The sequence below is a fragment of the Stegostoma tigrinum genome, chromosome 46 (assembly GCF_030684315.1).
Source record: "Stegostoma tigrinum isolate sSteTig4 chromosome 46, sSteTig4.hap1, whole genome shotgun sequence".
Classification (NCBI taxonomy): domain Eukaryota; kingdom Metazoa; phylum Chordata; class Chondrichthyes; order Orectolobiformes; family Stegostomatidae; genus Stegostoma; species Stegostoma tigrinum.
Window position 1 is genome coordinate 5,154,876 of NC_081399.1, and position 27,745 is coordinate 5,182,620.

Genomic DNA, 27,745 nt, shown 5'->3' on the forward strand with positions numbered 1-27,745 from the left:
AGGCCTTCCAGCCCTTCCATCCTCCCTCTACTATCCCAGCCTGGCCTCTCATGGCCATTTCAATGCCTCCTTCTTGAGTACGCCTCTCCCCTTTATTTGACGGGAGACTGGTGTGGAATAAATATGATTCCACTTGGGATTTGAGGAGTTTTTCTGCAGGGTGGAGAATTGATCGCGAGTGGGTCCTGGGTCTTCAAATGATGCCTGCAAGAATCCACTGTTAACATTCGGACAGAGGTGCCGCGCAGGGAGCGGGGCCTGATGCCCCGAAGCTACGGTCTGGAGGAGGAGAACTAACACAACATTTCAAAGTTTGCCAGGGACGCAGAAAACTGGGTGAGATTGTGAGCAAGGGGATATCAGGGTCATTGAGACAAGTTTGCAGATGCCCAGCTCGGTTCAACATGGCTGAAAAGATTTATACACTCCTATTTCATTCCTTCATCAGGTGTGGGCATCGCACGCCTGGCCCAGCATTTATTAACCCCCCCCCGCACCACCGTCCCTAGTTGCCCCCCTTGAGAAGGTCCGGGGGTGAGCTTCCTCCTTGAACAGCTGCAGTCCATGTGCTGTGGATTGACCCACAGTGTCCCCTTAGGGAGGGAATTCCAGGGATTCTGACCCAGCGACACTGAAGGAACGGCCGATGTACTTGCAAGTTGGGATGGGGAGGGGCTCGGAGGGGAACATGCAGGGGGTGGGGGTCCCATGTACCTGCTGCCCCTTGTCCTTCTGGATGGAAGTGGGTCATGGGGTTCGGAAGGTGCTGCCTGAGGATCTTTGGTGAATTTCTGCAGAGCATCTTGTAGATGGTACACACTGCTGTGACTGAGCATCGGTCGGGGGAGGGAGTGGGACGTTTGTGGATGTGGTGCCAATGGAGCGGGGGCTGCTTTGTCCTGGATGGTATCGAGCTTTTTGAGTGTTGTTGGAGCTGCCCCCATCAGGGGCAAGTGGGGAGTATCCCTTCACCCTCCTGCCTTGTGCCTTGTAGATGGTGGGACAGGCTTTGGGGGGAGACAGGACGGGAGTTACTCGCTCCGGGATTCCCAGCCTCTAACCTGCTCTTGTAGCCGCTGTGTTTATGTGGTGGGTCCAGGAGAGTTTCTGGTCAATGGTAGCCCCCAGGATGTGGGTAGTGGGGGGTTCAGTGATGGTAACACCATTGAATGTCAAGGGGCAGTGGTTAGATTGTCATTTATTGGAAATGGTCATAGCCTGGTTTAAGGTGTCAGGCTTTGTACTGTCTGTCCCTCAAGCTTCTGAACATTTCCCTTGGGGCACTGGAATTGATGTGGGATTTCATCGTCGGTGTCTGCTCACTCCGAGGGGGTGTGAAATAATCCTGGATCTGTCCTCCTCAAGATTCCTCTCGAAAGGCTTTTCGGAAAACTCGGATGTGAACATCCCAGCTGGAGCGACAACACTTGACCACGGCCCTTCGATTTGCAAATGCACCCCACCGTGCGGAAGCAGGCCGCTCAGCCCGTCGAGCTCCCACACTCACACTTCGGCGACCCCTGTGGTTAATTCGCTCGGCCTGCACACTCTGTGGCTAACCCATCTTCGTCCAAATTGGGCACAGGCCACCCACCCTAGCCTGCACCGCCCCCCCACCCCAGTTTGGGCTGATCCCCGCACGCTCACGGGGAGAGCAGGCAAACTTCGCACAGACAGAGGGAGGACGTGGAATTGAACCTGGGTCCCTGGTGCTGTGAGGGAGCCTTGCTAACCACTGAGCCACCGTGCCGATGCTCATCCCTGGTGCTGACTTGAATCTCTTTCAGGGCTGATCCCACTCGCGTCAACATGCCGTGGCCAACATGAGGCTAATAACCCAGACAGAACCAGAGAAAGGAAACCTTTTGCTCAGTGGCTCGGGGACCCAGGGCACTCCGGGACTGACCCCCTTGGAATCCATCGAGGGCCAGATCTTAAACAGCGATGAGATGCTGCGAGGAAGCCGACATTCCTCGATGTATTGTCGCCCGTTGCAGCGAGGTACAGTGTCAAGCAGAGGGGCGGCAGAACTGAGCGCAGAGAGAGAAATGATTGAAAAGGGGCCCCTTCGCAGCCAGGGAAGAAGCTGCTCTTGAATCTGATTTCAAACGTTTGTACCGTCCGCCCCACGGTCGGGGGTGTGACTGGGTCGGGGGAAGAGGGGATCTTTGATGATGTTGGCTGAGACGCGGTGGGAAGCACAGATGCAGCCAATGGATGCAAGGCTGCTTTGTGCTCTCGACTGGGCTACGTTCGCGACTCTCAGTATTTTCTTGAGATCTTCGGAAGCATAGTTACCATACCAAGCTGTGTGAATCCTCCAGATAGGATACATTCTTTGGTGCATTTATCAAAATGGGCACGAGGGCTCTGACCTTCTTGAGGAAGCTGATGTTTCCTGGACAGCGCTGTTGAGCTGGCCGGACCAGGACAGTTTGTTGCTGATCGATAGTCCCAGGGGCTCGACTCAGTCAACTTGTTATATTTGAAGATCGGAATGCATCAGAGCAGAAACTAGACCATTCAATCGCGGCTGATAAGTTTCTCGACCCTGTTCTCCTGATTCTCTCTGTAACCCTTGATCATCAAGAACCTGTCTATCTCAGTCTTAAATGTACTCAACGACATGGCCTCCCACAGCCTTCTGTGGCAGTGTATTCCATAGAAACGCCACTCATTGGCTGAAGAATTTTCTCCTTATCTCCGTTCTAAAAGGTCTTCCCTTTACTCTCAGGCTGTGCCCTCAGATCCTAGACTCTCCAACCAATCGAAGCATCTTCCCAACATCCACTCAGTCCAGACCATTCAGTATTCTGTAAGTTTAAATCAGATTCCCTCCTCATCCTTCTAAATTTCAATGAGTATAGTCCCAGAGCCCTCAAATGTTCCTCAAATGTTAAGCTTTCCATTCCTGGGACCATTCTCGTGAACCTCCTCTGAACCCACTCCAGGGCCAGTGCATATTTCCTGAGATATGGGGCCCTAAACTGCACACAATACTCCAAATGTGGCCTGACCAGAGCCTTGTAAAGCCTCAGTAGTACATCCCTGCTTTTATATTCAAGTCCTCTCAAAATAAATGCCAACATTACATTTGCCTTCCTGACTACTGACTCAATCTGCAAAGTTTCCCTCGAGAGAATCGTCCTCAGCAACGCTGATGCAGGGAGGGTCGTCCCCTGCACTCAGCTTCCGAAAGTCAGCAGCTAACTCTTCCGTTTCACATAGAACATAGAAAAGTACAGCATAGTACAGGCCTTTCAGCCCACGAAGTTGTGCCGTGGAATATTCCTAACCCAAAAATAAAAGAACCTAACCTACATTCCCCTTAATTCACTGCTGTCCATGTGCATGTCCAGCAGTTGCTTAAATGTCACTAATGACTCCGCTTCCATGACTACCACTGGTAAACTATTCCATGCGCTCACAACTCTCTGGGTGAAGAACCTCCCTCTGACGTCTCCTCTATACCTTCCTCCTAACACCTTAAAACTATGACCCCTCGTGGCAGTCAATCCTGCCCTGGGGAAAAGTCTCTGGCTATCGACTCTATCCATGCCTCTCATTACCTTGTACACCTCAATCAGGTCACCTCTCTTCCTCCTTCTCTCCAGAGAGAAAAGTCCGAGCTCAGTCAACCTCTCCTCGTAAGACAAGCCCTCCAGTCCAGGCAGCATCCTGGTAAACCTTCTTTGCACCCTCTCCAAAGCCTCCACGTCTTTCCTATAATAGGGCGACCAGAACTGGACACAATATTCCAAGTGTGGTCTCACCAGGGTTTTGTAGAGCTGCAGCATAACCTCGCGGCTCTTAAACTCGATCCCCCTGATAATGAGAGCCAAAACACCACATGCTTTCTTAGCTTTATCCACCTGGGTGGCAACTCAGGGAGCTACGACGCAGAGTGGAGCTGGAGGAACACAGCAGGGTCAGGCAGCATCCGAGGAGCAGGAAAGCCAGTGTTTTCGGGGTGGGGGACCCTTCTTCGATTGATCTTTTGTCTCTGGACCGACCCGTTTTTTTCCTGTTGTCTCTGGGTCCAGCAGTTCTTCCTGATGGAAAGGCCCTACAACTGAACGCTTCCTCCAGTACTCTGTGTCGTCGCTGTTCACGATCCGACACCCAAAGGGGGTGCCCCCCCGCTCCCCCACCGCATCGTGTGGAGTTCCCAGGAGCGGATATGATGAACGCTCTGTCCTGGCCCACCCATAATGCACACCAACATCGTCAGGGTGCGAAGGAAATTCCAGATGTCCGCGCGCCGGTCCATCGGGATGCACCACGGCTTGGTTTGCGAGAAGTTACTGAGAGTCACAGCACCGTCCCTCGCACAGCCTTCCACCCACTGACTCCCTCTACACTTCCCAGTGCCTCGGGAAAACAGCCAACATCATCTAAGACCACTTTCGCCCCCACCCACTCTCTTCCCTTGGGTAGGGGGGAGGCAAAAGTTTGCAAATACGTGCCGACAGATTTAAGGACAGCTTCTTCCCCACTGACATCGGATTTATCCACGGATCTCGCGTGTGTTGGAGCAATCCCTTCTCCGCGCCTTCTCTCTTGCTGTAACACCGAGCCCTGGATTCTGGCCTGTTACCCTGACGCACTTCTGTAACGCATGGTTTGTCTGGACAGCACAGGGTCTAGGCCCGAAACGCCGACTCTCCTGCTCCTCTGGTGCTGCCCGACCTGCTGTGTTCCCCCAGCACCGTGCCAGACTGGCTGCAAACAAAAGTACTCACTGTAGCACGTGACAATAATAAATCAAATCAAGGGAGGAAACCCAGGTTATTACTCGCCCAACCCCACACCAACTTTGACAGTTGTTTGCCAGGTCTGATAAGTTAGAGACTTTCAAAGTGTGAGCCAGTCACTCCATGCCTCTTGCAAACCAGTGGAAGCATCTAGAGAAGGACGACTGAGGAGTCTGATCAGCACAAGGACCCTTTTGGTCAACTTTGTGAATGCAGGGGGCAGTGGTAGACCACTGAACGTCCCTTCCCCAGCTTTGTAATCCCTTGGATGGCTTGATTTGCCTGGATAGCATAAAACAACACTGTTCACTGTATCGTGGTGCACGTGACGAAAATAGATCAAGTCAGAATCAAATGCAAGCGTGGACGATGAAAGGGGGAGGTTGAAACGCGGTGCTCAAAATCAGGCAGGGGCAAACCTGCGCAAGATGGGCCGAAATTGCTGGAGAAACTCGGCAGGGTCTGGCAGCATCTGTGGAGCAGAGAGAGGGTGAGAGAGACAGAAAGCACAGTCCTGACCACCAGCAGGAAACATGTTTTCTCTCTCTGACAATGCTGCCAGGTCTGCGGAGTTACTCTCACAATTTATGCCTCTCTTTCAGATTTCCAGCTTCCCCGCAACTTTCGGAATCTTTCAAAAGGCCGGCAGTGAGAGGACGGGCCCCTCGTTTCCCCAAGTCACTCACAAACTGGAAAGTTGGAAATATTTACACATGAAACAACTGCTTGGAATCCATCAACATTAAGGGCAAAAAAGAAATGTAGAAACTTTCAATAGAATCAATGAATGAAATGACGGGTGTTTTTTTTGGTGTTTTCTGGATTACTTCTCTTCGTTGGCACCCCAACAGGTGTGGCACACTGGCTCAGTGGTTAGCACCACCAGCGAGCTGGGTTCGATCACGGCCTTGGCAACTGGTACTGTGGGGTCTGCAGGACCTTCCCTTGACTGTGTGGTTTTCCTCACACAGTTCAGGGATGTGTGGGTTAGGGTGGATTGGCCGTGCGAAATTGTCCCATAGTGCCCAGGGATGTGTGGGTTAGGGTGGATTGGCCGTGCGAAATTGTCCCGTAGTGCCCAGGGATGTGCAGGTTAGGGTGGGTTTGTTGAGGGGAAATGCAGGTTTTGAGGAATAGCGTCGGTCTAGGTGGGATGCTCCTCAGAGGGACAGTGTGGGTGTGATGGGCCGAATAGCGGGTAATCCTTCTGGGTGAGCCACATTTAGGAAGACGGCAACTTGGATGCCATTGTCCAAATGTAATTGTTGAAGTCTGAGTACAGCTACATCCCCTTTCACTTTCAATCAGTTCTGCGTTATGAGGAAAGGGGAATTTGAAATTACAGACAAAAATAAAGAGTGACGCCTCATGTTGTGACCACAGTGGGACCGCCCCACTCTTTACCAACTGAGAAAGCACGGGTTCCACTCTGACAGGGCTAACTGAGTCCTGTCTGTGTGTGTGTGTGTGAGTGTGTGTGTGTGTGCATGTGTGCGTGCATGTGTCTGTGTGTGAGAGTGAGTGTATGTGTGTGTGTGTGTGTGTGTGTGTGTGTCAGTGTATGTGTGTGTGTGTGTGTGAGTGTGTGTGCATGTGTCTGTGTGTGAGAGTGAGTGTATGTGTGTGTGTGTGTGTGTGTGTGCGAGCGTGTGTGCATGTGAGTCTGTGTGCGTGTGTCAGTGTGTGTGTGTGCGTGTGTGTGAGTGTGTGTGTGTGTATGTGTGTGTGTGTGTGTGAGTGTGTGTGTAAGTGGGAGTGTGTGAGTGGGAATGTTTGAGTGTGAGTGTGTGCCTCGCAGAGAGCTGTGAACCATTGAGGGTGGGAGCTGGGCAGAAAATAAATGATTGACTGCTGTGTCCTCGGGGCCCGTCTCACAAACTGGAAATGGGAACGTTCAAAAGGCATTTGGGGTTGAATGGCCTCCTCCTGTTCACTGTGTAACAAGCTGGAGAAGGAGCTGAATGGCCTCCTGCTGTTCCCCTGTGTAACAGGCTGGAGAAGGGGCTGAATGGCCTCCTGTTGTTCCCCTGTGTAACAGGCTGGAGAAGGGGCTGAATGGCCTCCTGCTGTTCCCCTGTGTAACAGGCTGGAGAAGGGGCTGAATGGCCTCCTGCTGTTCCCCTGTGTAACAGGCTGGAGAAGGGGCTGAATGGCCTCCTGCTGTTCCCCTATGTAAGAGGCTGGAGAAGGGGCTGAATGGCCTCCTGCTGTTCCCTGTGTAACAGGCTGGAGAAAGGGCTGAATGGCCTCCTGCTGTTCCCTGTGTAACAAGCTGGAGAAGGGGTTGAATGGCCTCTAGTCCCTGTGTAACAGGCTGGAGAAGGCGCTGAACGGCCTCCTGCTGTTCCCTGTGTAACAGGCTGGGGAAGGGGCTGAATGGCCTCTAGTCCCTGCATAACAGGCTGGGGAAGGGGCTGAATGGCCTCTAGCCCCTGTGTAACAGGCTGGAGAAGGGGCTGAATGGCCTCTCGTCCCTGTGTAACAGGCTGGAGAAGGGGCTGAATGGCCTCCTGCTGTTCCCTGTGTAACAGGCTGGGGAAGGGGCTGAATGGCCTCTAGTCCCTGCGTAACAGGCTGGGGAAGGGGCTGAATGGCCTCTAGTCCATGTGTAACAGGCGGGGGAAGGGGCTGAATGGCCTCTCGTCCCTGTGTAACAGGCTGGGGCAGGGGCTGAATGGCCTCCTGCTGTCACCCTGTGTAACAGGCTGGGGCAGGGGCTGAATGGCCTCCTGCTGTCCCCCTGTGTAACAGGCTGGAGAAGGGGCTGAATGGCCTCCTGCTGTTCCCTGTGTAAGAGGCTGGAGAAGGGTCCAAATGGCCTCCTGCTGTTCCCCTGTGTAACAGGCTGGAGAAGCGGCCAAACGGCCTCCTGCTGTTCCCCTGTGTAACAGGCTGGGGAAGGGGCTGAATGGCCTCTCGTCCCTGTGTAACTGGCTGGGGAAGGGGCTGAATAGCCTCTAGTCCCTGTGTAACAGGCTGGGGAAGGGGCTGAATGGCCTCTCGTCCCTGTATAACAGGCTGGGGAAGGGGCTGAATGGCCTCTAGTCCCTGTGTAACAGGCTGGGTAAGGGGCTGAATGGCCTCTCGTCCCTGTGTAACAGGCTGGGGACGGGGCTGAATGGCCTCTCGTCCCTGTGTAACAGGCTGGAGGAGGGGCTGAATGGCCTCTAGTCCCTGTGTAAAACGCTGGGGAAGGGGCTCAATGGCCTCTCGTGCCTGTGTAACAGGCTGGGGAAGGGGCTGAATAGCCTCTAGTCCCTGTGTAACAGGCTGGGGAAGGGGCTGAATGGCCTCTCGTCCCTGTATAACAGGCTGGGGAAGGGGCTGAATGGCCTCTAGTCCCTGTGTAACAGGCTGGGTAAGGGGCTGAATGGCCTCTCGTCCCTGTGTAACAGGCTGGGGACGGGGCTGAATGGCCTCTCGTCCCTGTGTAACAGGCTGGAGGAGGGGCTGAATGGCCTCTAGTCCCTGTGTAAAACGCTGGGGAAGGGGCTCAATGGCCTCTCGTGCCTGTGTAACAAGCTGGAGAAGGGGCTGAATGGCCTCTCGTCCCTTTGGAACAGGCTGGATAAGGGGCTGAATGGCCTCTCGTACCTGTGTAACAGGCTGGAGAAGGGGCTGAATGGCCTCTCGTCCCTGTATAACAGGCTGGGGAACAGGCTGAATGGCCTCTAGTCCCTGTGTAACAGGCTGGAGAAGGGGCTGAATGGCCTCTAGTCCCTAGGTAACAGGCTGGAGAAGGGGCTGAATGGCCTCTCGTTCCTATGTAACAGGCTGGAGAAGGGGCTGAATGGCCTCTCGTCCCTGTGTAACAGGCTGGGTAAGGGGCTGAATGGCCTCTCGTCCCTGTGTAACAGGCTGGGGAAGGGGCTGAATGGCCTCTAGTCCCTGTGTAACTGGCTGGAGAAGGGGCTGAATGGCCTCCTGCTGTTCCCTGTGTAACAGGCTGGAGTAGGGCCTGAATGGCCTCTAGTCCCTGTGTAACAGGCTGGGGAAGGGGCTGAATGGCCACTCGTCCCTGTGTAACAGGCTGGGGAAGGGGCTGAATGGCCTCTAGTCCCTGTGTAACAGGCTGGCGAAGGGGCTGAATGGCCTCTAGTCCCTGTGTAACAGGCTGGGGAAGGGGCTGAATGGCCTCTAGTCCCTGTGTAACAGGCTGGGGAAGGGGCTGAATGGCCTCTAGTCCCTGTGTAAAACGCTGGGGAAGGGGCTGAATGGCCTCTCGTGCCTGTGTAACAAGCTGGAGAAGGGGCTGAATGGCCTCTCGTCCCTTTGTAACAGGCTGGGTAAGGGGCTGAATGGCCTCTCGTACCTGTGTAACAGGCTGGAGAAGGGGCTGAATGGCCTCTCGTCCCTGTATAACAGGCTGGGGAACAGGCTGAATGGCCTCTAGTCCCTGTGTAACAGGCTGGAGAAGGGGCTGAATGGCCTCTAGTCCCTAGGTAACAGGCTGGAGAAGGGGCTGAATGGCCTCTCGTTCCTATGTAACAGGCTGGAGAAGGGGCTGAATGGCCTCTAGTCCCTGTGTAACAGGATGGGGAAGGGGCTGAATGGCCTCTAGTCCCTGTGTTACAGGCTGGGAAAGGGGCTGAATGGCCTCTAGTCCCTGTGTAACAGGATGGGCAAGGGGCTGAATGGCCTCTAGTCCCTGTGTAACAGGCTGGGGAAGGGGCTGAATGGCCTCTAGTCCCTGTGTAACAGGATGGGGAAGGGGCTGAATGGCCTCTCGTCCCTGTGTAACAGGCTGGGGAAGGGGCTGAATGGCCTCTAGTCCCTGTGTAACAGGCTGGAGAAGGGGCTGAATGGCCTCTCGTTCCTGTGTAACAGGATGGGGAAGGGGCTGAATGGCCTCTAGTCCCTGTGTAAAAGGCTGGGGAAGGGGCTGAATGGCCTCTAGTCCCTGTGTAACAGGCTGGAGAAGGGGCTGAATGGCCTCTAGTCCCTGTGTAACAGGCTGGGGCAGGGGCTGAATGGCCTCCTGCTGCCCCTCTGTGTAACAGGCTGGGGCAGGGGCTGAATGGCCTCCTGCTGTCCCCCTGTGTAACAGGCTGGAGAAGGGGCTGAATGGCCTCCTGCTGTTCCCTGTGTAAGAGGCTGGAGAAGGGTCCAAATGGCCTCCTGCTGTTCCCCTGTGTAACAGGCTGGGGAAGGGGCTGAATGGCCTCTTGTCCCTGTGTAACAGGCTGGGGAAGGGGCTGAATAGCCTCTAGTCCCTGTGTAACAGGCTGGGGAAGGGGCTGAATGGCCTCTCGTCCCTGTGTAACAGGCTGGGGAAGGGGCTGAATGGCCTCTAGTCCCTGTGTAACAGGCTGGAGAAGGGGCTGAATGGCCTCTCGTCCCTGTGTAACAGGCTGGGGAAGGGGCTGAATGGCCTCTCGTCCCTGTGTAACAGGCTGGGGACGGGGCTGAATGGCCTCTCGTCCCTGTGTAACAGGCTGGAGGAGGGGCTGAATGGCCTCTAGTCCCTGTGTAAAATGCTGGGGAAGGGGCTGAATGGCCTCTCGTGCCTGTGTAACAAGCTGGAGAAGGGGCTGAATGGCCTCTCGTCCCTTTGTAACAGGCTGGGTAAGGGGCTGAATGGCCTCTCGTACCTGTGTAACAGGCTGGAGAAGGGGCTGAATGGCCTCTCGTCCCTGTATAACAGGCTGGGGAACAGGCTGAATGGCCTCTAGTCCCTGTGTAACAGGCTGGAGAAGGGGCTGAATGGCCTCTCGTCCCTGTGTAACAGGCTGGGTAAGGGGCTGAATGGCCTCTCGTCCCTGTGTAACTGGCTGGAGAAGGGGCTGAATGGCCTCCTGCTGTTCCCTGTGTAACAGGCTGGAGTAGGGCCTGAATGGCCTCTAGTCCCTGTGTAACAGGCTGGCGAAGGGGCTGAATGGCCTCTAGTCCCTGTGTAACAGGCTGGGGAAGGGGCTGAATGGCCTCTAGTCCCTGTGTAACAGGCTGGGCAAGGGGCTGAATGGCCACTCGTCCCTGTGTAACAGGCTGGGGAAGGGGCTGAATGGCCTCTAGTCCCTGTGTAACAGGCTGGCGAAGGGGCTGAATGGCCTCTAGTCCCTGTGTAACAGGCTGGGGAAGGGGCTGAATGGCCTCTAGTCCCTGTGTAACAGGATGGGGAAGGGGCTGAATGGCCTCTAGTCCCTGTGTAACAGGATGGGGAAGGGGCTGAATGGCCTCTAGTCCCTGTGTTACAGGCTGGGGAAGGGGCTGAATGGCCTCTAGTCCCTGTGTAACAGGATGGGCAAGGGGCTGAATGGCCTCTAGTCCCTGTGTTACAGGCTGGGGAAGGGGCTGAATGGCCTCTAGTCCCTGTGTAACAGGCTGGGGAAGGGGCTGAATGGCCTCTAGTCCCTGTGTAACTGGCTGGGGAAGGGGCTGAATGGCCTCTCGTCCCTGTGTAACAGGATGGGGAAGGGGCAGAATGGCCTCTAGTCCCTGTGTAACTGGCTGGGGAAAGGGCTGAATGGACTCTAGTCCCTGTGTAACAGGATGGGGAAGGGGCTGAATGGCCTCTAGTCCCTGTGTAACAGGCTGGGGAAGGCGCTGAATGGCCTCTAGTCCCTGTGTAACAGGATGGGGAAGGGGCTGAATGGCCTCTAGTCCCTGTGTAACAGGCTGGGGAAGGGGCTGAATGGCCTCTCGTCCCTGTGTAACAGTCTGGGGAAGGGGCTGAATGGCCTCTAGTCCCCATGTCACAGGCTGGGGAAGGGGCTGAATGGCCTCTAGTCCCTGTGTAACAGGATGGGGAAGGGGCTGAATGGCCTCTAGTCCCTGTGTAACAGGCTGGGGAAGGGGCTGAGTGGCCTCTAGTCCCTGTGTAACAGGATGGGGAAGGGACTGAATGGCCTCTAGTCCCTGTGTAACAGGATGGGCAAGGGGCCGAATGGCCTCTAGTCCCTGTGTAACAGGATGTGCAAGGGGCTGAATGGCCTCTAGTCCCTGTGTAACAGGATGGGGAAGGGGCTGAATGGCCTCTCGTCCCTGTGTAACTGGCTGGGGAAGGGGCTGAATGGCCTCTAGTCCCTGTGTAAAAGGATGGGGAAGGGGCTGAATGGCCTCTCGTCCCTGTGTAACAGGCTGGAGAAGGGGCTGAATCGCCTCTAGTCCCTGTGTAACAGGCTGGGGAAGGGACTGATTGGCCTCTCGTCCCTGTGTAACAGGCTGGAGAAGGGGCTGAATGGCCTCTAGTCCCTGTGTAACAGGTTGGAGAAGGGGCTGAATGGCCTCTAGTCCCTGTATAACAGGCTGGGGAAGGGGCTGAATGGCCTCTAGTCCCTGTGTAACAGGCTGGGGAAGGTGCTGAATGGCCTCTAGTCCCTGTGTAACAGGATGGGGAAGGGGCTGAATGGCCTCTCGTCCCTGTGCAACAGGCTGGGGAAGGTGCTGAATGGCCTCTCGTCCCTGTGTAACAGGCTGGGGAAGGGGCTGAATGGCCTCTCGTCCCTGTGTAACAGGCTGGGGAAGGGGCTGAATGGCCTCTAGTCCCTGTTTAACTGGCTGGGGAAGGGGCTGAATGGCCTCTCGTCCCTGTGTAACAGGCTGGGCAAGGGGCTGAATGGCCTCTAGTCCCTGTGTAACTGGCTGGAGAAGGGGCTGAATGGCCTCTAGTCCCTGTGTAACAGGCTGGAGAAGGGGCTGAATGGCCTCTAGTCCCTGTGTAACTGGCTGGGGAAGGCGCTGAATGACCTCTAGTCCCTGTGTAACAGGATGGGGAAGGGGCTGAATGGCCTCTCGTCCCTGTGCAACAGGCTGGGGAAGGTGCTGAATGGCCTCTCGTCCCTGTGTAACAGGCTGGGGAAGGGGCTGAATGGCCTCTCGTCCCTGTGTAACAGGCTGGGGAAGGGGCTGAATGGCCTCTAGTCCCTGTTTAACTGGCTGGGGAAGGGGCTGAATGGCCTCTAGTCCCTGTGTAACAGGCTGGGCAAGGGGCTGAATGGCCTCTAGTCCCTGTGTAACTGGCTGGAGAAGGGGCTGAATGGCCTCTAGTCCCTGTGTAACAGGCTGGAGAAGGGGCTGAATGGCCTCTAGTCCCTGTGTAACTGGCTGGGGAAGGCGCTGAATGACCTCTAGTCCCTGTGTAACAGGATGGGGAAGGGGCTGAATGGCCTCTAGTCCCTGTGTAACAGGCTGGGGAAGGGGCTGAATGGCCTCTAGTCCCTGTGTAACAGGCTGGGGAAGGGGCTGAATGGCCTCTAGTCCCTGTGTAACAGGCTGGGGAAGGGGCTGAATGGCCTCTAGTCCCTGTGTAACAGGCTGGAGAAGGGGCTGAGTGTAGAAAGGTCAGATTGTGAACTCACTGTTTGCAGATGCTCTGTGCCGTTGTGCGTCGGACGGTCCCCAAACAGGGAGGGAAGCTGGAGATGTACAGCCTGGAGCACGTACGTACTCTCCATCTGCACCGAGAGAGAGAGAGAGAGAGAGAGACAGGGAGACCATCGCACACTGCAACAACAATGTCCTGCATTTCCATAGCATCCTGACTGTGGCTGAACAACGTGACACACTGCAGGCAACCATACATCAAGCAAAAACTGACATGTCGCCCCCACGGAAGACGTCGGTGGTGGGGCCTGGGGGTGGTGACAGACGGTTGGTCAGAGATAAAAATGTTCTGCAGCGGGGTCCAAAGGGAAGACAAACAGGTGTAATACTTCAGGAAACTTTCCGACATTCCACACAGGATAGAGGGGCTGGAGGGGGTTACAGGGATAGGGAGGGGGTGTAGGGGCTGGAGGGGGTTACAGAGATAGGGAGGGGGTGTAGGGGCTGGAGGGGGTTACAGAGATAGGGAGGGGTGTAGGGGCTGGAGGGGGTGACAGAGATAGGGAGGGGGTGTAGGGGCTGGAGGGGGTTACAGAGATAGGGAGGGGTGTAGGGGCTGGAGGGGGTTACAGAGATAGGGAGGGGGTGTAGGGGCTGGAGGGGGTTACAGAGATAGGGAGGGGGTGTAGGGGATGGAGGGGGTTACAGGGATAGGGAGGGGGTGTAGGGGCTGGAGGGGGTTACAGAGATAGGGAGGGGTGTAGGGGCTGGAGGGGGTTACAGAGATAGGGAGGGGTGTAGGGGATGGAGGGGGTTACAGAGATAGGGAGGTGGTGTAGGGGCTGGAGGGGGTTACAGAGATAGGGAGGTGGTGTAGGGGCCAGAGGGGGTTACAGAGATAGGGAGAGGGTGTAGGGGCTGGAGGGGGTTACAGAGATAGGGAGGGCTTGTAGGGGCTGGAGAGGGTGACAGAGATAGGGAGGGGATGTAGGGGCCGGAGGGGGTTACAGAGATAGGGAGAGGGTGTAGGAGCTGGAGGGGGTTACAGAGATAGGGAGGTGGTGTAGGGGCTGGAGGGGGTGTAGGGGCTGGAGGGGGTGTAGGGGCTGGAGGGGGTTACAGAGATGGGGTGGTGGTGTAGGGAGTTACAGAGACGGGGGGGTGTGATTGCCGGAGGATATTGAACGGATGGCGGAGGCTCCGTGAGTGAGAGCCCACAGACAGAGACATTAATAATCACCGACCGCCTTGGGGCTGTTCCCTGTGGATTGATCACTCTCACCGGGGAGTGAACTCTCTCTCACTGGGAAGTGATCTCTCTCACTGGGGAGTGATCTCTCACCGGGGAGTGAACTCTCTCACCGGGGACTGAACTCTCTCACCGGGGAGTGATCTCTCTCACCGGGGAGTGAACTCTCTCACTGGGAAGTGATCTCTCTCACCGGGGAGTGAACTCTCTCACCGGGAAGTGATCTCTCTCACCGGGGACTGAACTCTCTCACTGGGAAGTGATCTCTCTCACTGGGAAGTGATCTCTCTCACCGGGGAGTGAACTCTCTCTTACTGGGGAGTGATCTCTCTCACCGGGGAGTGAACTCTCTCACCGGGGACTGAACTCTCTCACCGGGGAGTGATCTCTCTCACCGGGGAGTGAACTCTCTCACTGGGAAGTGATCTCTCTCACCGGGGAGTGAACTCTCTCTTACTGGGAAGTGATCTCTCTCACCGGGGAGTGAACTCTCTCACCGGGGAGTGAACTCTCTCACCGGGGACTGAACTCTCTCACCGGGGAGTGAACTCTCTCACCGGGGACTGAACTCTCTCACCGGGGACTGAACTCTCTCACCGGGGAGTGAACTCTCTCACCGGGGACTGAACTCTCTCACCGGGGAGTGAACTCTCTCACCGGGGACTGAACTCTCTCACCGGGGACTGAACTCTCTCACCGGGGAGTGAACTCTCTCACCGGGAACTGAACTCTCTCACCGGGGAGTGAACGCTCTCACCGGGGAGTGAACTCTCTCACTGGGAAGTGATCTCTCTCACCGGGGAGTGAACTCTCTCACCGGGGACTGAACTCCCTCACCGGGCAGTGATCTCTCTCACCGGGGAGTGAACTCTCTCTTACTGGGAAGTGATCTCTCTCACCGGGGAGTGAACTCTCTCTTACTGGGAAGTGATCTCTCTCACCGGGGAGTGATCTCTCTCACCGGGGACTGAGCTCTCTCACCGGGGAGTGAACTCTCTCACCGGGGAGTGAACTCTCTCTCCGGGGAGTGAACTCTCTCACTGGGAAGTGATCTCTCTCACCGGGGAGTGAACTCTCTCACCGGGGACTGAACTCCCTCACCGGGCAGTGATCTCTCTCACCGGGGAGTGAACTCTCTCTTACTGGGAAGTGATCTCTCTCACCGGGGAGTGAACTCTCTCTTACTGGGAAGTGATCTCTCTCACCGGGGAGTGAACTCTCTCTTACTGCGAAGTGATCTCTCTCACCGCGGAGTGATCTCTCTCACTGGGGAGTGATCTCTCTCACCGGGAACTGAACTCTCTCACCGGGCAGTGATCACTCTCACCGGGGAGTGAACTCTCTCACTGGGCAGTGATCTCTCTCACCGGGGAGTGATCTCTCTCACCGGGGAGTGAACTCTCTCTTACTGGGGAGTGATCTCTCTCACCGGGGAGTAAACTCTCTCACTGGGAAGTGATCTCTCTCACCGGGGAGTGATCTCTCTCACCGGGGAGTGAACTCTCTCACTCGGGAGTCAATTCTCTCACCGGGAAGTAATCTCTCTCACCAGGCAGTGATCTCTCTCACCGGGGAGTGATCTCTCTCTTACTGGGAAGTGATCTCTCTCACCGGTGAGTGAACTCTCTCACTGGGAAGTGATCTCTCTCACCGGTGAGTGAACTCTCTCACTGGGAAGTGAACTCTCTCATTAGGAAGTGATCTCTCTCACCGGGGAGTGATCTCTCTTATGGGGAGGGATCTCTCTCACTGGGGAGGGAACTCTGTCACTGGGAAGTGAACTCTCTCATTAGGAAGTGATCTCTCTCACCTGGCAGTGATCTCTCTTATGGGGAGGGATCTCTCTCACTGGGGAGGGAACTCTCTCACTGGGAAGTGATCTCTCTCACCAGGCAGTGATCTCTCTCACCGGGGAGTGATCTCTCTCTTACTGGGAAGTGATCTCTCTCACCGGGGAGTGAACTCTCTCACTGGGAAGTGATCTCTCTCACCGGGGAGTAAACTCTCTCACTGGGAAGTGATGTCTCTCACCGGGGAGTGATCTCTCTCACCGGGGAGTGAACTCTCTCACTCGGGAGTCAATTCTCTCACCGGGAAGTAATCTCTCTCACCAGGCAGTGATCTCTCTCACCGGGGAGTGATCTCTCTCTTACTGGGAAGTGATCTCTCTCACCGGTGAGTGAACTCTCTCACTGGGAAGTGATCTCTCTCACCGGTGAGTGAACTCTCTCACTGGGAAGTGAACTCTCTCATTAGGAAGTGATCTCTCTCACCGGGGAGTGATCTCTCTTATGGGGAGGGATCTCTCTCACTGGGGAGGGAACTCTCTCACTGGGAAGTGAACTCTCTCATTAGGAAGTGATCTCTCTCACCTGGCAGTGATCTCTCTTATGGGGAGGGATCTCTCTCACTGGGGAGGGAACTCTCTCACTGGGAAGTGATCTCTCTCACCAGGCAGTGATCTCTCTCACTGGGGAGTGATCTCTCTCACCAGGGAGGGAATTCTCTCACTGGGAAGTGATCTCTCACCGGGGAGTGAACTCTCTCACCGGGGAGTGTACTCTCTCAATAGGAAGAGATCTCTCTCACCGGGGAGTGATCTCTCTTATGGGGAGGGATCTCTCTCACTGGGGAGGGGTCTCTCTCACTGGGGATTGATCTCTCTCACTGGGGAGGGGTCTCTCTCACTGGGGAGGGATCTCTCTCACTGGGGATTGATCTCTCTTATGGGGAGGGATCTCTCTCACTGGGGAGGGATCTCTCTCACTGGGGATTGGTCTCTCTCACTGGGGAGGGGTCTCGCTCACTGGGGAGGGATCTCTCTCCCTGGGGAGGGGTCTCTCTCACTGGGGATTGATCTCTCTCACTGGGGAGGGGTCTCTCTCACTGGGGATTGACCTCTCACACTGGGGAGGGATCTCTCTCACTGGGGAATGATCTCTCTCACTGGGGAGGGATCTCTCTCACTGGGGAGGGGTCTCTTTCACTGGGGAGGGGTCTCTCTCACTGGGGAATGATCTCTCACTGGGGAGGAATCTCTCTCACCGGGGATTGGTCTCTCTCACTGGGGAGGAATCTCTCTCACCGGGGATTGGTCTCTCTCACTGGGGAGGAATCTCTCTCACTGGGGAGGGATCTCTCTCACTGGGGAGGAATCTCTCTCACTGGGGAGTGGTCTCTCTCACTGGGGATTGGTCTCTCTCACTGGGGAGGAATCTCTCTCACCGGGGATTGGTCTCTCTCACTGGGGAGGGGTCTCTCTCTCATCGCGGCCTGCTCACGGTTCACATGAGGATCCAACTGATGGATAGGTATTCCGTTACACCTTCCCCGACAGTGTCCTGCTCAATCTTCTCTGTGTCCCTATACAAACTCATCGAAAAGAGCGGGTAGAGGGAGCTTTACTCTGTATCTAACACCGTGCTGTCCCTGTCCCTGGGAGTGTTTGATGGGGGGACAGTGTAGAGTCAACTTTACCCAGTATCTAACCCCGTGCTGTCCCTGTCCAGGGGAGTGTTTGATGGGTGGACAGTGTAGAGTGAGCTTTACCCTGTATCTAGCCCCGTGCTGTCCCTGTCCTGGGGATTGTTTGATGGGGGGACAGTGTAGATGGAGCTTTACTGTGTATCTAGCCCCGTGCTGTCCCTGTCCTGGGGATTGATTGATGGGGGGACAGTGTAGAGGGAGCTTTACTGTGCGAGTGAGATGGAGAATGAGTGACACCCTCCTCCCTGTGTAACAGCATACCCACTGATCCTTAGACCTCCCCTAACAGGAAGTGCTACACTCCCTTCAGAAAGGAACCCACCCCGCCTTCCCCTGTCTGTCACACAGGGAACAGCAGGAGGCCATTCAGCCCCTTCCCCAGTCTGTTACACAGGGAACAGAAAGAGGCCATTCAGCTCCTTCCCCAGCCTGTTACACAGGGGAACAGCAGGAGGCCATTCGGCCCCTATCCCACTGTGCCAATGTGTACCCCCCTCCCCATTCGCTGGCTCCCACCATGACTGTCACTCTCCCCCTGAAACACATTGACAACATTTGCTCCCTTTCCCACTCCCCTTGCAACCCCCTCCCTCTTCCCACCCCCTACCCCACCCGTGCACCCCTCCCTCTCCCCACCACCCCCCCCCCCCACCCCCCCCGGCCGCTTCTCCCCCTGGCTTCCTCTGACTGGGACGCCTCGCCTCTGACCTGGAAGTAGACCATCCAGTAGGGGATCAACATCAGGAAGACTGGGATGACCCTCCTCAACACCTTCACGTTCTCCTGAGTGGGGTCTGCGGGCTGCCTCCCATGGCCAAATAGCATCTCCTCCGATAGGTCACTGTAGGGGGATCTGTTGAGGAGTGGTTGGGGGTGGAGGGTGCGTGGTTATCAAAGAATTGGGGGAAGAGAGAGAGAGCGAGAGAGAGAGAGAAGGGGGAGTCAAACAAGGAATGGCTTCCAAGGAGAAACGGAGCTGAACGCGGGACTTCCGATGAGGTCCCCGGTCCGGGCGCGGGATGTTTAGCCAGGAACAGCGGCAGCGTCCGCGTCTCCCGGACCCTCCAACCAGTGTCTGTGCACCCTGGCGTACCCCCACCTCACACCCGGATCCCCCCCCCCCCCCCCCCCCCACCCCCCGCACCGTGCTGCGCACCCTTGGGCCTGAGAGTCAGGCTGCGTGGGTGGAACCCCAGAGGGTCTGCCCCACTGCGCCACCCCGGCCCGCCGTGCGTTTTGCTGAACGTTGCTCAGCCCTGACTTCTTTCGGGAGCTCCAGCCTCAACTCCCGTCCCCGGGCCCCCAACCCCTCTGGGTGAAGGGAGCAAAACCCATCATTCCCTCAGGAGTAAGTGTGGTCTGTTCAATAAGATCCTGTCTTTATTGTAGACTTGGTTCCCCTTACCCGTCCACTCACCATAACCCTTAATTCCTTCCAAAATCTATCTTTGCCTTAAGAACATTCAATGAGGTAGCCTCAACTGCTTCACTGAACAGGGAATTCCACAGATTCACAACCCTTTGGGTGAAGAAGTTTCTCCTCAGCTCAGTTCTAAATCTGCTCCTCCTTACTGAGGCTAAGTGTCCTAGTTCTAGTTTCACCTGCCAATGGAAGCAACCTCCCCGCTTCTATCTTACCTCTTCCCTTCATAACTTTATATATTTCTCTATGATTCCCCCATCATTCTTCTAAATTCCAATGAGTGTAGTCCCAGTCTACTCATGAGGCAACCTTCTCAATTCTGGAATCAACCTAGTGAACCTCCACTGCCAGTACATCCTTTCTCAAGTAAGCAGACCAAAACTGTATATAGTTCTCCAGGTGTGGTCTTGCCAGGACCCTATACAGCTGCAGCATAGCCTCCCTGTTTTTAAACACCATCCCTCTCGCAATGAATATTCCATTTGAGGTAACAAGGTGCGGAGCTGGATGAACACAGCAGGCCAGGCAGCATCACAGGAGCAGGAAGGCTGACGTTTCGGGCCGAGGCCCTTCATCAGAAATGTTGCATTTGCCTTCTTAAGTCGCTGCTGCACCTGCAAGCCAGCCTTTTGACATTCATGTGCAAGGACTCCCAGATCCCTCTGCACAAATCTCCCTCCTGTTTTCACTTCAGCATCATGCCCCCTTTTTTTGACTGAGCCTTCAGTGAAGGGTATTAGCTGTTTTCCATGACTGAAGGTATGTTGACAATCTTGCTATCTCAAAGGTGTGCTTCATCAGGTTTACATGCACAACAAAACTTTTCACTGTATTGCGGTACATGTGACAACAATAAATGAAATCCTGTCCTTGCCCCTCATAATCTCACTGTTAGGATGCTCCCTCAGCCTTTCGTGCTCCAACGCAAACAGCCCAAGATTATCCAGCCTCTCTCCATCGCTGGATTGCTCCATCCCAGGGTGACGAATCTCCCTCTGCAACCCCCACCCCGGGACAATTCCTGCAGAGAGTGCGGACAGGAACCGTGCAACGCAATTCCCCAGCTGTGGTCCCACCAGAGACCCGTACAGCTCCCACATCGCCTCCCTGCTCCTGGAATCTGTGCCTGGACTGTTCAATAGCAGACATTGATCGCTGAATTAATATTCCCAAATATCAGCATCAAAATGGGGCGACCCATTTGCTGCTTCACAGGATTGAAGAGGGGGAACAGGGCTTTCTGCTGTTCTTGCACAGTAGGTGTAAGGGGGCTGAATGGCCTCCCGCTGTTCCCTGTGTAACAGGCTGGAGAAGGGGCTGAATGGCCTCCTGACGCCCCCCTGTGTAACAAGCTGGAGAAGGGGCTGAATGGCCTCCTGCTGTTCCCTGTGTAACAGGCTGGAGAAAGGGCCGAATGGCCTCCTGATGTCCCCCTGTGTAACAGGCTGGAGAAGGGGCTGAATGGCCTCCTGCTGTTCCCTGTGTAACAGGCTGGAGAAGGGGCTGAATGGCCTCCTGACGCCCCCCTGTGTAACAAGCTGGAGAAGGGGCTGAATGGCCTCCTGCTGTTCCCTGTGTAACAGGCTGGAGAAAGGGCCGAATGGCCTCCTGATGTCCCCCTGTGTAACAGGCTGGAGAAGGGGCTGAATGGCCTCCTGACGCCCCCCTGTGTAACAAGCTGGAGAAGGGGCTGAATGGCCTCCTGATGTCCCCCTGTGTAACAGGCTGGAGAAGGGGCTGAATGGCCTTCTGTCCCGGCTCAGGCCAGCTGGGCACAATTTGCATTGTTGCCTTCACCTGTGAGAGAGTGAAATGGCTAAAGTGCGGGCGGCCAGTAAGGACATGAGGGGACGAGCGGCTCAAACCTACTGATTCCCATTTACACTCCACTTCACTGTGAAACTGTTTGGCTGCAGTGTTCCTCACAAAACTACAGCTAGGGGACAGACTGGAGGGGGTTACAGTGATAGGGAGAGGGTGTAGGGGCTGGAGGGGGGTTACAGAGATAGGGAGGGGGTGTAGGGGCTGGAGCGGGTTACAGAGATAGGGAGGGGGTGTAGGGGTTGGAGGGGGTTACAGAGATAGGGAGGGGGTGTAGGGGTTGGAGGGGGTTACAGAGATAGGGAGGGGGTGTAGGGGCTGGAGGGGGTTACAGAGATAGGGAGGGGGTGTAGGGGCTGGAGGGGGATACAGTGATGGGGAGGGGGGTAGGGGCTGGAGGGGGTTACAGAGATAGGGAGGGGGTGTAGGGGCCGGAGGGGGTTACAGAGATAGGGAGGGGGTGTAGGGGCCGGAGGGGGTGACAGAGATAGGGAGGGGTGTAGGGGCTGGAGGGGGTGACAGAGATAGGGAGGGGGTGTAGGGGGTGGAGGGGGTTACAGAGATAGGGAGGGGATGTAGGGGCTGGAGGGGGTTGCAGAGATAGGGAGGGGGTGTAGGGACTGGAGGGGGTTACAGAGATAGGGAGGGGTGTAGGGGCAGGAGGGGGTGACAGAGATAGGGAGGGGGTGTAGGGGCTGGAGGGGGTGACAGAGATAGGGAGGGGTGTAGGGGCTGGAGGGGGTGACAGATATAGGGAGGGGTGTAGGGGCTGGAGGGGGTTACAGAGATAGGGGGGGTGTAGGGGCTGGAGGGGGTGACAGATATAGGGAGGGGTGTAGGGGCTGGAGGGGGTTACAGAGATAGGGAGGGGGTGTAGGGGCTGGAGGGGGTTACAGAGATAGGGAGGGGGTGTAGGGGCTGGAGGGGGTTACAGAGATAGGGAGGGGGTGTAGGGGCTGGAGGGGGTTACAGAGATAGGGAGGGGGTGTAGGGGATGGAGGGGGTTACGGAGACAGGGAAAGTAGCACAAAGCTGTTAGGTACATCAGGAGGCCATTCTGCCCTGCGTACTTGCACGTTAATTCCCCAGTGGCCACTTCCTGTTTTCACCCCATGCACTGGCTCCGTACAAACAACCATCGAATGCCTCAGCTAACCCTGCCTCAGCACACTCCCCGACTTTGCCTCCAACCCCCTGCCTCCTCCCTTTACCCTGACCTCTGTCTCGCTGTGTTTCCCATCATTTTAAATCCTCATGCCTGTTCCCATTCAGATTGGAACGGCCCATTCCTATTGCTTGAGCAATGCCCATGAGATCTTCCTCTCTCCCAGGAGAACGGCCCCAATCTGCCCGCGTAACTATCGTTCCTCATTCCTGGAACCCGTCCATATAAATCACTTCCGTGCTCTTTCTCTCTGTTCACATCCTTCCTGTAACATTGCGCCCACAACTGAATGCCGCTTCCTCTTGGAAAACCACCTGCAACTTAGTTCAAACAGAATTTCCCATTTTGAAATCTATTGGTGATTGATCCATCCCTGTTTTGACCCGTGCGTTTCTATCGCGAAAGATCGATCCTTCTCGCTGCTGAGGTGTGATAGACTGAGCTGCAATTCCTGGGGTCGTCCCTGGAAAAGGCCATAAAATGTGGGATTCTTCAGTCTCCCAGGACCTCCCCTTGAGGCCGTGCGGGGCCTGGACCATGATCCCAGCGTCCTGCGATCTCTGCCCTCGCTTCCATTGTCAAAGTGTGATAAATTTCACTGAAATCGACAACCCCCTGGCCAATGGACCAGGATATTCCACGTGATAGCAAGAAACGGTTGGAGACACTGGGCACTGCAAAGGCTATGGGCCCTGACAACACTCTGAGAATAGCACTGATGATGTGTGCTCCAGAACCCGCCGTTCCCCCTTGCCAAACTGTTCCAGCACAGTCACAACAGTGGCATCTACCCGACAATGTGGAAAATTGCCCAGGAATGTTGTTCGACCAAGTGTGGGCATTTCATTTGGCCAATCCCAAGTTGCTCCTGACAAATGGTAGGGATCTTCTCACTGCGAGAGATGGTGGGATGTATGCAGGCCCACAGTGTCCCCTTAGGGAGGGAATTCCAGGGATTCTGACCCGACGACACTGAAGGAACGGCCGATGTACTTGCAAGTCGGGATGGGGAGGGGCTCGGAGGGGAACGTGCACGGGGTGGGGGTCCTGTGTATCTGCTGCCCCTTGTCCTTCTGGATGGAAGTGGGTCGTGGAGTTTGGAAGGTACTGCCTGGGGATCTTCGGCGAATCTCTGCAGAGCATCTTGTAGATGGTACACACTGCTGCGACTGAGCGTCGGTGGTGGGGGGGAGTGGGATGTTTGTGGATGTGGTGCCAATGGAGCGGGGGCTGCTTTGTCCTGGATGGTGTCGAGCTTCTCGAGTGTTGTTGGAGCTGCCCCCATCCAGGGGCAAGTGGGGAGTATCCCTTCACCCTCCTGCCTTGTGCCTTGTAGATGGTGGTACAGGCTTTGGCTGGGAGACAGGACGGGAGTTACTCGCTGCAGGATTCCCAGCCTCTGACCTGCTCTTGTGTTTATGTGGTGGGTCCAGTTGAGTTTCTGGTCAATGGTAGCCCCCAGGATGTGGGTAGTGGGGCGTTCAGTGATGGTAACACCATTGAATGTCAAGGGGCACTGGTTAGATTATCATTTATTGGTGATGGGCACAGCCTGAGCATTTGTGAGGCTCGAATGTCACTTTCCCCTTGTCAGCCCGAGCCTGGATATTGTCCCGATCTTGTTGCATTTGGACACGGGCTGCTTCAGTATCTGAGGGAGCCATGGATGGAGTTGAACATTGAGCAATCATCGGGCAACGTCCCCAATTGCGACCTTATGATGGAGGGAAGGTCATTGATGAAGCAGTTGAAGAAGGTTGAGGCTGGGACAGTCCCCTGAGGAACTCTACAGGGATATCTTGGGACAACCACCACCGTCTCCCGATGTGCCAGGTTTGACTCCAACCACCAGGGAGTTTGCCCCCTGATACTCACTGATTCCAGTTGTGCCAGGGTTCCTTGATGCCACACTCGGTCGAATACAGCATTGGTGTCAAGGGCTGTCACTCTCACCCTCTCCCTCTTTTGTCCATGTGTGAACTGAGGCTGTAACGAGGTCAGGAGCTGAGTGGCCCTGGCGGAGCCCAAACTGGGCGTCACTGAGCGGGTTATTGCTGAGCAGGTGCTGTTCGATAGCACTGTTAGTGACACCTTCCATCACTTTACTGATGACCGAGGATAGACTGATGCGACGGGAATTGGCCGGGTTGGATTTATCCCGCTTTTTGTGTACAGGACATACCTGGGCAATTTCCCACACTGTTGGGTAGATCCCAGTGTGTAACTGTACTGGAAGAGTTTAGCTAGGGGGAGCAGCAAATTCTGGAGCACAAGTCTTCAGTATCATTGCCAGATGTTGTCAGGGGCCCATAGCCTTCGCAGTATCCAATGTCTCCAATTGTGACTTTATATAGTGTGGAGCGAATTGAAACTGTCGGAGGGTCAGTGCTGAGGGAGCGGGCACTGTCGGAGGGTCAGTGCTGAGGGAGCGGGCACTGTCGGAGGGTCAGTGCTGAGGGAGTGGGCAATGTCGGAGGGTCAGTGCTGAGGGAGTGGGCACTGTCGGAGGGTCAGTGCTGAGGGAGCAGGCACTGTCGGAGGGTCAGTGCTGAGGGAGTGGGCACTGGCGGAGGGTCAGTGCTGAGGGAGCGGGCAATGTCGGAGGGTCAGTGCTGAGGGAGTGGGCACTGTCGGAGGGTCAGTGCTGTGGGAGCGGGCGCTGTCGGAGGGTCAGTGCTGAGGGAGTGGGCACTGGCGGAGGGTCAGTGCTGAGGGAGCGGGCAATGTCGGAGGGTCAGTGCTGAGGGAGTGGGCACTGTCAGAGGGTCAGTGCTGAGGGAGCGGGCACTGTCAGAGGGTCAGCGTTGAGGGAGCGTGCCCCGTTGGTGGGTTGGTGCAGCCTCTTCCTGAGCTTTGGGGCTTCGAACCGTACAGGATAGGGACACCATCCTTCCCTTCCCACCTCCATCCCTCCGTCCATCCTTCTGCTGACTGACCTGGTCAGGCGGCCTGTCCCTGGGCAACAGCATCTGAAGAGTGAGCGGGCCATTCCTGTGAACGCGCTGCCATCAGCCTGTTTGGTGATGAAGGTTGGTCCGGCCAGGAGGAATATGAGGAGACCCAGGACCAGGCAGATAACGGGAATGACGTAGCCGATGAAGAAGTTGATGTTCTGTTGGATGTAGGACACCAGGAAGAGGGACAGAATGGCGCCGATGTTGATGAACCAATAAAACCAGTTGAAAAAACGCCTCACAGCCTCAGGCCCTCTGTCCGTCACCTGGATTAACAAAGCATAGGTTCAGACTGCAACAAGAACAGGACACTCGGCCCCTCAGGGCCTCAACACCATTCAGTAACATTGGAATGTCAGAGTTGTCCATTCGGCCCCTCGGCCCTGTTCCGTCCATCAGTGGGATCACTGCAGATCTGCACCTAACCCCGCAAACGTGCCTCCAACCCTTATCCCTTAATACCTTCGCTCAACGAGAAAACCTATCACTCTCTCGGATTTAAACTGATCAACTGATGAAGGGTCTAGGCCCGAAACGTCAGCCTTCCTGCTCCTCTGATGCTGCTTGGCGTGCTGTGTTCATCCAGCTCCACACCTTGTTATCTCACATTCTCCAGCATCCTACTATCTCTGATCCAGCATCTGCTGCTGTATGTGTGTGGAATAGAGTCCCAAAACCCTCCCACCCTCTGCGTGTCAGCCTGCTCCCTAACATCTCTCCCAGCCCTCATTCTCAGACCCTCGTTCCAGAACCTCTGAGCAGTGGAAATCATTCACCTCGGTCCGGCCCTGTCCTGTTCCCCTGTCCACTTCTTGATCAGATCACCCCCTCATGCTGAATTTGGAGAGAGAACAGGTCTGTGCCGCTATGATTCACTGATTTGGGGGAGAAGGCTCGAGGCTAAGTAGCCCGCTCCTGCTCCTATTTCATTGGCAATTAAACAGCCATGCCAAAGCCCCAAATCCTCCTCACCAACATCCAGGAGTGAGTGCCCGAAACCAGGAGAACTAGTTTAGCCTGCAATAGTGCCATGCTGCCTTCAGCCAATCTGATTTCACTCCACGCGATATCGCAAAACGGTTGGGGACACTAGATAATGCGGGCTTGCCACTCGGCGATGCCCTGGCAATAGTAACTGAAGCCCTGCATTCGAGAATTTGCCGTCATTACCTGGTCTGGGCCTACACATGACTCCAGGCCCACAGCAATGTGGTTGACACTGAACTGCCCTCTGGGCAATGAGGGATGGAGCGTGTCCAGTGGAGATTCACACGGATGATCCCTGGAGTGGTAGGTTTAACGTATGATGAACGGCTAAGGATCCTGAGATTGTACTCATTAGAGTTTAGAAGGTTGACGGGAGATCTAATAGAAACTTACAAGATAATGTATGGTTCAGAAAGGGTTCACGCTGGGAAGTTGTTTCCATTAGGCCGGGAGACTAGGACCCATGGGCACAGCCTTAAAATTAGAGGGGGTAAATTTAAAACTGAAATAAGACGACATTTCTTCAGCGAGAGTGTGGTGGGCTTGTGGAATTCATTGCTGCAGAGTGCAGTGGAGGCCGGGACGTTGGATGCCTTCAAGGCAGAGCTCGACAAATTCTTGATCTCAGAAGGAATCAAGGGCTACGAGGAGAGTGCAGGGAAGTGGAGTTGAAATGCCCATCAGCCATGATTTAAATGGCGGAGTGGACTCGATGGGCCGAATGGCCTTACATCCATTGCTATGCCTTATGGTCTTATAGATGCTGGCCTGGCCAGTGACGCCCTCATCTCCGGGTGGACATATAAAGGAAACCCTTTCCTGAAGGCCCGTGGCGAAACAGAATGGGCTTGCAACAACAACTGATGATCATTTTGTGTCACCGTTTCTAAGCCCTCGTTTAATATTTCCGATTCGCGGACGGAATTCGAACTCTCACCAGCGCTGTGCTGAGATGTGAATGCTACAATGTTAGGCTGAAGTCGTAGACAGAGCGATTTTGACCTGCAGGACTTGGTTCTGAGTTTGACACTGTTTTGCAGAAACCTTCTGGAGGAGCTGTCCCTCGAGTCCCACGAACATTGAGTAAATTTAAGGAGGAGATAGTTTTTTTTCCATAATTGCGTTCGTGATGGGTTTAAGAGTGTGCAGGAAAGCAGAGTTGAGATCCATGAACGGGGCAGCAGAGCCGAGGGGCCCAACGGCCCACTCCTCATGTTTAACTCCAGATGTGAGCAACTGAACTGGGCTGTGGCGGGCTTTGAAGCTGCTTCACCCAGACAGCCTGTTAATGCGCGCGCTCCCTTACAGCCGGGCTGCGGCTCCCCATCGCCTCCCAGAAAGAACCGAAGTCAACGGGATGAGTGGCCTCCGGCCTGAGCCCATGGAAGGGCCTGCCTTCCAGCTTTGAGGGGAGGGTTTTCGGGCACAATGCAGCTTGCGTCCCCAACCGTTTCGTGATATCGTGTGGAGTGAAATCAGATTGGCTGAAGGCAGCATGGCGCTATTGCAGGGCTAGACTGCGAGGTAGATCTCCTAGTTTCGGGCACTCACTCCTAGATGTTGCAGGGGAGGATTTGGGGCTTTGGCGCGGCTGTTTAATTGCCAATGCATTCCCACCACCAAAATTTTGACCCTTCTGATTTC

At 55.4% G+C, this 27,745-nt stretch overlaps 1 protein-coding gene across 1 annotated transcript in view; it reads right to left on the reverse strand.

The window, feature by feature from the left end:
* The window catches only part of LOC125449531 (solute carrier family 15 member 4-like), a 43,165-nt gene that overhangs the window by 8,080 nt on the left and 7,340 nt on the right, over positions 1 to 27,745 (reverse strand). The window contains exons 3-5 of the mRNA XM_059642820.1: positions 25,097 to 25,380; positions 18,460 to 18,604; positions 13,052 to 13,147 (exon numbers count right to left, since the gene is read on the reverse strand). Coding sequence (XP_059498803.1) covers positions 13,052 to 13,147; positions 18,460 to 18,604; positions 25,097 to 25,380 — 525 coding nt within the window. The remainder of the gene's footprint in view (positions 1 to 13,051; positions 13,148 to 18,459; positions 18,605 to 25,096; positions 25,381 to 27,745) is intronic.